Below are 12,162 nucleotides of genomic sequence, written 5' to 3'. Positions count from 1 at the left end.
CAGATTTGGAACGGATAGGATAAACCCAAACATAATGAGAAAAATCATCCAAGAAAATAACATAATATTTAATACCACTCAAAGTGTCAATGGGAGATGTCCATACATCAGAATGAATTAATTCAAACGGAAACTGAGAAACAGAAGTAGAAGCGCTAAATGGTAATTTGACTTGTTTACCCAATTGACATGCATGACACAAATTCGACTCTTTATTAGGAGAACATGAAATAAAACGATTCTGAACAAGGTGCTTCATGACATGTTAACCAGGATGACCAAGATGTTGATGCCAAACAGACGGAGCAAGGGAGACGAAAGCTTGAGAATTTGAAGAAGTGACAAGATAAAGATCCCCAGTGCTATCACATTGGATGAGAATTTGTTTGGTGCGGAAATCCTTCACAGAAAACCCAAAAGAGTCAAATTCAATAGAACAATTATTTTCGCGAACAAAACGACGAACATAGATAAGATTTTTAATAATAGAAGGAGTAATTAAAATGTTTCGAAGCGTTAAAGTGTGATAAGGATTAGGAAGCGGAAGGGTAGTGTGTCCCGTTTTTGTTATAGGTATGAAGGATCCATCACCAACTAAGACAGATGAAAAATTACTGGATTTATCTGAAACAGACTTAAGTATACCTGCATTCGAGTGAAGATGTGAGGTAGCCCCAGTGTCCATGTACCAATCGGCTTGCCCCGGGTCATTCAACGTCATAGTATTAAACATTTGCGGAAGAGTAGTGGGCTCTGAAAATTGGGTTTGAGTAGAATAGGCATGTGGTTGAGAGGATAACTGTTGGGTCAATGAAAAAAATTGATGTTGTTGATTTGTATACGGATGGGCTGGCTGAGATCGTGGCCCACTTGAGTGAGGGAAATGGTGATTTATGCTTGGCAATATTCCATAAGTGTGTGGAGTGTAGGTCCAGACCCAAGTCCCTTGATGAGGATGCTGATTATCGAAATAAGGGGGGTGCCGCCAAGAACTTGATTCGGACCAGAGAAAGCGTGATTCAGGCCACCGCCATGAGAATTCCCACCGCCGTTGCTTCTCCCACAGAAGCGTCCTCCACCTCGGCCACCACGGCGACCATTGCGACCCCCACAGTAGCCACCCCTTCCACCCCCTTCCAACGGTGTTGTTCTATTGCCATGAAGGAAGGTTGTTTGAGGAGGTCTGCACAGTTAAGGCATGGGGAGATGATGAATTGTCGGCATGAGTGATTACAGAATCACGTTTTTCATCTTGAATCATTTGTTGTTCTACACATAATAGGATGGATCTAGCATCCCAGAATAATGGAAGTGGGTCACGGTGTCGGAGGTTAATTGCGATATACCGGAACTTGGAAGACAGGCCATTAACCATGTATGCGACAAGGTTAGTTTCAGAAACTTTAGAATCAATGTATTCTAATTGATTAGCAATAGTTTTGATTCTGTTGCAGTAGTCTGTGATGGAAGAGTTACCAAGAAAGATGTTTCTGAGTTCTCGATCTAACTGAATGATTTTTGATGCTTTGTTATCACGAAAAACCCTTTCCATGTTTTCCCAAACTTCATAGGTTGTTTCCTGCTTCTTGAAAATCATGTTGAGAAGAGGTATGGAGAGTGTACCATATAACCATGATCTTACGATAGAGTCCACACAAAGCCAAGAAGTTTTCGCAGCAGAAGATGCTTCAGTAGTTTTCTCTTTATCTTTATTGCCTGATGCAGTGACAGGAGGCTGAAGATGGTCATCTACACCATACCCAATACAGTGAAGTTCAAATAATTCTCTCCAAATGTCATAGTTCATCTGATCGAAGTCCAGAACAAAGGGAACTGCATGCTTGATATTGATTGTTGATGAAGGCTTGTCATTCATGGGTAGACACATGATGAGGAGAAGAAGAAAAGAAGACAGATAGAGAAAGAATGAAGATGAGAGATCAACCAATCAACAAGGAAGGAGATGACGACTTAGGGTTGAAGGGTAATCAGGAGATGCTCTGATACCATGTTATTGATAGAATTTCCCGTAACCCTCTCTCATTCTATGAAACAATATATATATATATATATATATATATATATATACACACACACACACACACACAAAGTGTACATAGGTATAGAAAATGGGCCACAGCACACATGGGCTGGCCATAATAATGAAACATAGATAAACTAATAAGGCTATGTTAACAATCGTGCATCTGTTTTATGCCGATGATGTGATATTCGTAGACAAATGGGATAAAAAGATGCATAAAAATTTGGCCCGAATCGTTAAATGTTTCCACATTTGTTCAGTCTTCAAGGTCAACTTTCATAAGTCAAAATTATTCGACATTGGTACAATTGCCTTAGAACTTCAAAGCTAAGCCCAATTGTTAGGATGCCTTGATGGAACTTTCCCTTTCACTTACATGGGGTTGCAGTCAGCGCAAATATGTCATTACACTACAAGAAAATTCCTAAATATCTATGAAATCTTGCTACGGAATTGAAATCCGTAGCTATTCTATTACGGAATGTGCTACAAAATGGCTTTTGTAACTATTTTGCTATGAAAATGGTTACGGAGTTACATTACATAGCTAAACAAGGAATAACTACAAAAAGTTACTACGTAATCAAAATCTGTAGATATTATACTATGAAATATGCTACAAAATGGTTGGCCGTAGCTCTTTTTCTACCGAAATAGCTACGCAGTTGCATTTTCGTAGTTAAATCTTGAATTTTGGCTACAAAATCAATATTTGTAGCTATTTTACTATGAAATATACTACATGGCTGTTGGTTGTAGCTAGTTTGCTACAGAACTTGTTACGTAATCCATTTTCGTAGTTACTTGGCTACAAAATCCATTATAGAATAAAAATACATAGCTAGTTTTCTACATAATATAAATTCGTAGCTACTTTAGGATGAAAATTTGCTACACAATAAAAATCTATAACTAATCTAAAACGGAACTTGTAACATAAATGTTAACCGTTGTTATTTGTGTATCTAAGTTGTTTATGAATTTGCAAAATAACTACAGAATCTAAATCTATAGTTATGTGACTACAGAATATTCCGTAGTCAAGTAGTTACGGAATATACTTCTGTAGTATGATATAAAAAAATATTTGACCAAAAAAAATAAGTTACTGTTTTTAATTGTGTTAGGATTTTTAATTATAATTTAATTATGATTAAAAAAATTCTTTACATATTATTATAAGTTTTTATTTATTCTTGTCATCATTATTTTGTATATATATATATACTAGATGAATTCTCGCGCGTTGCGCGGCGCACGTTAAAAATATATTGTTAGAATATTGAAAAATATATGTTTATAATGGATATGTTATTGATATCAACTATTTTGAACAATAATAATCATTGACATCAACCTGCATTCCTCATTAATAGAATTAAATATAATTATCTATTTATTATTATTTTTAACTATTGTTATGATTGATTAATTAAAATTTTTTACTTATGCAATTATTTTTTGTTTTCATCAATGACGTTCATTTAAAATGCAATTTATTTGTAGCTAACATTATGTAATTTATAATTAAATGTTATTATCATTTAAAATGATTGTTCATTAATTTTAAACGACTTATTATTATTGATAAATTAAAGAAGACTTTTAAGAAACAGTTAATATTATTATTCAAATATGAAACATATATTAAATAATAAAGTGATAAGATTGACAATTTGCATTTTAAAATAGACTTGCATGGATAATATAACATATCCATGATTCTTATAATTTGAATTTATTATTTATAACTATTGTTCTTTAATTTTAAAACGACTTATTATTGTTATTAATTGAAAGAAAACTTTTAAAAAGGACTTATTATTATGTTTAAAATGATAAACATATACCAAAATATAAAGTGATAAAATAAATATTTTGTATTTTGAAAGAGACTTACATAGATAATATGCATAATATGATATATCCGTGATTTTTAATAAATTATTGTTTTGAAGTAACTCAAACATACAAACATATATACAATATTTAATTAAATATGATCTATATCACATTCCATAACATATGATCAAAAACATGAATCTAATCTAACTTACATTAAAATTTCTACCACAACATACAATGATTATCTTAAAAGAATACTTCAACTAAGAAAAATAAAGTTAAATAAAAGAATTAGTATATAACAAACTTACAAATTAAAAATTTTAGCATAATAACATGGCTCAAAAATGGTCCAAAGTCCTCAAACAACACAAAAACCTTTAGAGTCGTTTTGTTTGTTAATTTTGTATGTGATTGGTATTTGTGAGTCTACTCAAAGAGATTGGTCTTTTATAGTAGACTATCCATTAATTGCTTATTAAACATATTATATAAGTTATTAAACATTTGAATGGTTAGTAATTATTAAGAGACTTTTCAGTATTATTTATTCAAATAAGAGGTTTTAAATGAATGTGGTTTGAGTAAATGGAACAACATTTTACCTGTAACTTTTCCTATTTTGGATTTTAGCCACAATAATTTTAGTTTAAGTTTCTATGTTTGTGCGTTTACAGTTTTACCCCCACTAGTTAATATATACATATAAAAGCATATATTGATTTAAGAAACAATATACTTCTTTATGAGTTTGGCCACAAATGTTTTCAAACTTTACAAATGTGGCACTTTAAACTTTTGGGACTTCAGAGTTTGGGCACAAAATTTCTAAAAGTTGGCAATTTATTGCCCATTACTTTGTTGAGATTGCTACTGACCTTTTCCCTTAATCAAATTACTATACATTGCTTTTACGTTGCTTTACTTCCAACGTTTCCACATTTCCCCATCCTCTCAATCTCTCTCTTTCACATGAGCATGAAATTTCTGATAATAACCTTCAGCTGCCTCTGAATGCTCTATCGATTATCATCCCATTCGTCGGCGTCAAGGCGCGGTCACTGACTGAAAGTCGTCCATGGGCCCAGGTAAAATGAGGATGACCGGTGATGCCCAACAAAAGCCCACTAGAAGAGAGCTTCAGTTCAATTATTCGACTGATTTTCATTTTTTGGCCCTACCGTCACCACTAGCGCGTCACCATCCGTGCCGTCTCCACTGACTAGTCAAATATGGCTGTGATGAACTCTATTCGTATCGATGCTGCCAATATGACATCAATTAACTATCTTGCCGCCAGGTTTCCCGTTTTCTCTATTTCCTATGAATGAATTGAAGTAAAGTCTCTGGTTTTCTTTCAAAACTTATCAATTTCTTTTATGAGCTATTGGTTATAAAAGTATATAGTTCTTGCAACTTCCAAAACACTTCAATTGAGCATGAAGATAAGGTTTTTATTCATTAGGGTTTATTCATCTAAAACCCACCCCATTATTGCTTACAACCAATTGAAATGACCAACTCTAGATCAAAAAGTCTCAATTTCTATTTGTTTTTTTATTATAATCTTATGATTCATTGGATTTTAGGTTGAAGCTGTTACGATTTCAAGACCTAACCATCATATTCGGAAACTGCCACTCTACATTCTAGGTAAGCAATGATTTCATGCTCTAAACCTCATTCTTGATCTATATTTTAAGCCCTAAACCTCGGTCTTCCATTTTAGTAATTACAAGAACTTGATTGTTTTCATCAGTAATTTGATATCATTTTCTTTTGTTTTGATCATATGGATGGTGGCAACAATGCATGTGAAAGTTGATATGAGGAAAATGACAAGCTCAACACTAGTAACATATGGTTTTTGGTATGGTTTACCTTTTTTAGTGATTTTGGTTATCAAATTCTAGGGTTTTGTTGTCAGTTGTTTGGGTTTGGTTATTAATTTCTTGCTCATAAAGCTTTCCATGTGTAAATCTGATATGGAATTAAAGTTAATGATCATTAAAAATGGTTTAATGACATTGTTTATCTTAATTTAATCCTAACTCTCATCTATAAATGATTTATCTAAACCAAGGTAAAAGATATGTGTAACACTCCAAGATATGTATAAGACATGATTATAGTATCTGGATTTTTTATATTCTTTTCCATACTAGCATTCCAAAATAAAATTTCACAATACTCATCAAATTAAAACGTAACAGCCCCTTATATGCATTGAAATGAGCTTCCATGAACTTTATAATCTCTCTTCTTATGTTTAGCTTTATTTGCAACTCTTGTGATATGAATGCAGGATTACAAATCAGATAAAAGGGGACAACGAATACTTAACCAAATAATAAGGAACTATAGAAGTTGTACCAAATGTATGGGGATATACAAAGGTTAAATGCATCTTTTCTTGTAATTTATATGTCACTAATTCCATCGGAAGAAGAGAAGGAAAAACAGAAGCAATTGATGGCATTATTGGATAAACATGTTACAAAAGAATGGCCTGAAGCTCGATTGTTTCCTTATAGATCATGTGCATATATTGACAAAGCATAGATTTTGTTGAAGCTTCCTTATATTTTGAAATCTGATAATCTTGGGAATGTTCAAGTAATTCTCTTGAAGGGTAAATTGGTATTTTTAGGTTCTATTTTCAAAACAAATTCAACCAATCTCATTATCTGAAACATGAATCCTAAAATTAAGCAAAACATCATCAATTCTCAGTTCTCAAAATCTCAAAAAAATTTCAAAACAAAATATTGTGATTGTTGAATTTGATGTCCATGTGTCTTCGCAAGATTCCCCCCCCCCCCCCCCCCTATTTAGTCTATCCTTTTAAGCCTTTCATGTATTCTATATCTATCCTATTATAAAAGCTTTTGATTTGTATTGTTTCATGTTCATGTTATCTGTGGGTGTAGAAATTTAAAGTGTGTGGTCCATATTTTGGTGTTAGAGGCTGAAACTGGAGAAGGAAGAGAGAATCTATGGAGGGAGACGCATGGAGAGACTTGGAAGTCCAAAGAAGTTTGGATGGCAATGTGAATGAAACGTCTTGTTGCATGAAAGCAAGAGTTTTCCCTGTTGATTCAGAGCTTGAAGCCAATTGTCATGCAACAATTGTTTCTGGTAATCATCATGTCATTTGAATCATCAGAATCGTGAATCATGAATCATGTGGTTACTCTTTGAGATGATCATCATTATGTTGTTAATTGTTGCAGATAAAGATGGCAAAAGCATGTACTTTAATAACCCCATGTGGCTAGGTAATTTAAGCTTACGGTTCATATATGTTGAATATGCAACCTGAGTTTCCTTTTGTGAATAATAAATATCAAGAGAAGCACATTCCTTAAAAGTAGAAAAGATTTTGTTCAGGGAAAAATCAGAGTACTAAGAGGTAGTAGTTTTTGAGGTATCACATGGATAAACCCTAGACTCTAGTATATCTTATTTGATTATGCCCTAAACTAAGATTTAGTTACCATAACCTTTAAACCTGGAAATCAAAAATCAAAAACCTAGAAACTTTTTGTCGACGAGGCACGTCCCTCCTTGTGTAACACCTGTTTACCTTTTGGATCAGTTGAAGACTTAAAGGGGTCAAAGATATGATTTTTTGGGAAAACCTTATGCCATGACGTGATGTGTTGATGACCGCGACGTAGGACGACACTTAAATGAAAAACATGTGTGGATGGACACCACGATATGACAAGAGGGAGGCCATAAAATGGTGGCTCCTGCAACCTAAGCTCGAGATTTTTATATTTTCTCCCATATTTAAGGACCTTAACTCTTGGATTAAGTCATCTCCTTAAGCCTCTATCTCCCTATTTCGAAACCATAGCCACTCATCTTGTCTTTTGAGCTCTTTGTTGGTGTTTTGGATAAATGAAGGTTGAAAGAGGGTCTTGTTGAGCAAAGCATCAGCTAGCAAGCTCATCTCCATCTCTTGGTGCATTTTCTCGACTTTTGTAAGTCTCCAAGTACTTACGTTTATAGTTCACCCTTGTAGATCTAGATTTTGAGCTTATTTTCCTTCATGATATATTTATATGAATGGATGGTTTTGATAAAGTTGGCAACTTTATCACTCCTTGAGGTCCCTAAGCCATTATAAGTTTCAAATCTAGACTTTCATGTTGATTAGTGCCATGTATGGAGTTTTAACTCCATTTCTTACCAGTTTGATCTATTTTTGGGAGAGTCATGCGTTGGACATGCATGTCCATCAAGTATAGATATTTATGGTTCATTTGAGGGAAATGAACCCTCCTGGAAAGTTTGAGCAAAGGACTTAACACATTAAGTTCTTAATGAGAAAAATGACATTTCTGGAAAAAACCACGACATGACCATGGAGGGCCTCACGGCGTGGTGATATCGTGCATGCTGACTATTTTGTCCAGACATGCCCACGACTTGGCCAAGAGGTCTCAATGTCGTGGTGACCATTAACTTGGTTGACCGTTGACTTTTGTTAACCGTTGGCCTTTAACTTTTGACCAGTTTGATATTGGGTCAAACTTGGATGTTTTGGGTTGAGGATAAAGGATTTATCTTTATTTGGTGTTATTTGGTTCGCGGGATTGATCAGTGCAAGGAGTAAGGGTGTTTTTGTGCTTCTTCGGTTCTGCAATTTAGATGAGCTTTCTCACTATGCCGTGTATGACATTGTATATCCTTTGTATGATAGGATATAAGTATTGTTATAGTACGAGTATCCTAGTTGATTTTGATTGTTACTTGATAACTATGTGCAATATAGGACACTTGGTGGTGTCCTGTTATGCTAGACTGTCTTGTGACTCATGCATGAAAGACTATGGTTGGATCAAATACATGTATGCAAGACCGTAGTTGGATCACATCACTTGTATAATTATGGATAGTTAGGGTGATTATAGTTTTGGATGGTCATTGTGTGCAATATTAGGGGTCGTATGTAGTCCAAGTTAGATAGCCTGAGAACTCTTGGTCCAAAGCTTTATTGCATGGTTCTTGTTTGATTCATTGCTTTCGGGTGGACCACCTGTTCGACTGTCTATCTGATCCATGACCATCTGACTTTACGTACTATATGAAACACCTGGATTTAGCCCCTAACAATTATATGAAAGATCGGGATATGGTCCCTGAGATTGACTTGTTATGTATATTGGGTTAGGCCTATTATATGAGACAGGGATGGGCCCGTTATACTCTTTGGGTTAGGCATGTTATGTATGTTTGGGATGTTCCATCACTAAACCTTCCACCTCCAAACCCTCAATCACCAAACCTTCCACCACCACCACCACCATGTTATTAACATTCATTTATTCAACCAATTCATTCACCTGCTAGTTACTACTATCCTTATATGGCACCACAAATATTTCCATTCAATCTATATTCTTCTCAACCCATGTCGTTTTACTAAAACCAACCCCAAACTAATTACCAATCCCAACCAATGCCTCGTCCAAATTTTGATCTTGATCCGTTTGAGACAGTTGAAGGTACCTAATTCTTTTTATAACCTCAACCTCAAACTAATTTTCAATCCCAACCACACCGCCAAGTCAACGAGTCAACCGATTCGTCCGATGAAGACCCCATTCAAGAGTCATTTCAAGAGCGCGAAGTTGAACTAAAAGGAAAATGTAAAGGAAAAGGGAATGCTTCATCCAAAGGATGGATGGATGATGAAGAGAGGGCAATAGTGCAAGCATGGCTTGATATGTCTGAGGATCCGACGACGGGAGACGACTAAGATTCAATAACCTTTAAAAATAGAGTTTGGATTAGCTTTTGTGTTCGAATGAAAAAAGAGTGTCGTAATGCTAATCAACTTTACTCGAAATGGAGGACCACCAACAAAGCCTGAATAGAGTTCAATGACATCGACATGAACGTGACCAGCAACCCCCGAAGCGGTGCAAATGAGGTGGATGTTCTATCAAAAGTTTGTAAGATTTATAAGGCGAAAGTTGGAAAACCTTTTGTTAATGAGGCATCGTGGGGAAGGGCAATCTAAAATGGCTTAATCTAAAAAGTGTTGATGATTACACGGGTATGTCCGAACGAAGCAAAACTTCCGAGTCAACCCACAAACAATTTTCCTGATAAGTGTATCAGGGGATTGACCTCAACAACGACGATCCATATGAAGCTCCAACTCGTCCTATGGGACGAGGTAGAGCAAAAAGAAAACTAAAAGGAGCATAAAGTTCATTGAGTGAAGTGGAGGATATAAGAAGTGACATCAAAGGGTTAGACGCTAAGCTTAAGGGTTTTTTAGAATTGGGAAAGGAAAAAGAAATGAATCGTGCGCTAAAGCTTTTCTAAAACCTGGAAAAGGAATTGACCGAGGAGGATCGTCAGATTTTCAACAATTTACGGTTAAACAATACAACTGGGATAAGCCGGAGTATTTTTATATCTTAAATGTAGTTTTAATTTATGTTTTACGTCTAGTTGTAAACCATGTTGTAGGTTTTAAGTCAAGTTTTAAGGTTTTATGTAAGTTTTTAGGTAGCAAGTCTAGTTTTAATTTCTCTAATCGTATTTTATGTTTTAAATTACTGTAATCTTTTTTTTATTAATATTAAGTGTTTGTCTTTAAAAGAAATACATAACTTATGCAATATTAAATGTTTGTGTATTAAAAAATATAATTTATTTTAAATTTGAAAAATAAAATTGTAAATTAAAAAAAAAAAAGCATAATTTATTTAAATTTGAAAAAAAATCATATAGTAATTTATTTAAATTTGAAAAAGAAAATTAAAAAAAAAAGTACTAGGAGTGTTATCACTCCTATGAAATGCTAAGAATAAGGTGCTAGTGAGATAATAAACAAAAAAACGACATGACACTAAAAAAGGTGATGTAACTACATGTTAAGAGTGTTATTATTACAACTTTACGATCAAAATCCATGGGCTTGATGACATGTGTCCTATTCAATGTTTTAAAGACCGGTTTTTTAGTTGAACAAATATGGTGATCGGTTTCTATAATTTCATCTTTTTTTTTCTATATATACATACATACATATATAAATCATGAATTTGACGTTTACAGGTTTAAACATTAAAAATACATATAAAAATAAGTTGTAGATCAATCAAAATGCATTAAAATAATACATGACCATCAATTTTAGTGTTTACATCAATCCGTATACATCAAAAAGAAAATAAAATATTATACTAAAACAAAATATAGTTTTAAATGAGTACAAATACATCAAAAAACTTTATAACATTTACCATATATTTTAATTTAGAAAAAACTAAATAGATTTGAAAAAAATCACCAAAGTTTAATATGCAAATGGTTCTTTTCCATTTATTTTTATTCGGTTTCACTGGTTCAAACGAGGTTTTTTTTTTTTTTCTAAAAACCAGTCAGTTCAATCCGGTTCAAAAATCGAAGTAAAATCAGTGACAGTTGAACCGCTCCCTCTGCTTCGCGGTCCAACCGGTTTTACCGGCCAGTTCAAACCGACTTTTAAAATATAGGTCCTATTTAATTTTTCTTAATAATATTTTAATCCATTTATCGCCATTTAATATGGGTAGGAGGATAAGTAGGAAGAAATTGTAGGATGATATTCATCTTTCTAAAATAAGGGTTATGGGACGGTAAGAGGGACCAACATTTTAGCAAAAAACTCACGTAAATAGGATTTTAATGTATGTTATTTTTTATTTCTAATTTGAAATTTTTTAAAATTTATTTCTAAGATAACAATAGTTTTTTTTTTTTTTTTTTTTTTTTTTTTTGGTCAATTTAGCCCATTTCTAGGTTATCGGGTTGCTTTGAGCGTGAAATGACAATTTGATTTTGTTTATGTGATGTTGGTATGTGACATGATAAATGAACTATTATAACTTGTAAAATGGACAGAATTAACATAAAACAGTTAAAATAATGTGGTTCTTGCATAAATAATAATAATAATAAAAATAAAAACGGTGTCAAATTAGAAAAAATGACTTGTGGCATAAATACCAAAATATTATTATACTTTCAAGGAAAAATAACTTGTTTATGTCAAAAGATCTACAAATTCAATCACCGAAGTTAGTCTTTTTTTTGGTTTGATTTTTGTAATATTTGTTAATGCAGTAGCAGTGGTAAATATCAGTTTTGGTCTTACAGTGCTTTATTTTTGAACAACGTATATAGATAGACTTTAATTAATAGGTACTTATACTTTTTCATGATATAAATAAAAGTTTTCGACGAATATTATTAGTATAAAAGAG

General features: G+C 33.3%; 1 protein-coding gene across 1 annotated transcript; it reads right to left on the bottom strand.

Moving 5' to 3' along the window:
* Positions 1-1,150: 1,150 nt before the first annotated feature.
* LOC145030499 (uncharacterized) lies at positions 1,151-1,876 on the bottom strand. The gene has a single exon (XM_078978857.1). The coding sequence runs from the start codon at positions 1,874-1,876 to the stop codon at positions 1,151-1,153; it is 726 nt and encodes a 241-aa protein (XP_078834983.1).
* Between the last annotated feature and the right edge of the window lie 10,286 nt (positions 1,877-12,162).

The sequence above is a fragment of the Lactuca saligna genome, chromosome 2 (genome assembly GCF_052625555.1).
Source record: "Lactuca saligna cultivar CGN05327 chromosome 2, ASM5262555v1, whole genome shotgun sequence".
Classification (NCBI taxonomy): domain Eukaryota; kingdom Viridiplantae; phylum Streptophyta; class Magnoliopsida; order Asterales; family Asteraceae; genus Lactuca; species Lactuca saligna.
Note: the sequence above shows the minus strand (reverse complement) of the source record. Positions and strands in the feature narration are given on the sequence as shown.

Coding starts and splice junctions, on each gene's coding strand:
- LOC145030499 (XM_078978857.1), bottom strand. CDS start 1,876: ATGAATGACAAGCCTTCATCAACAATCAATATCAAGCATGCAGTTCCC.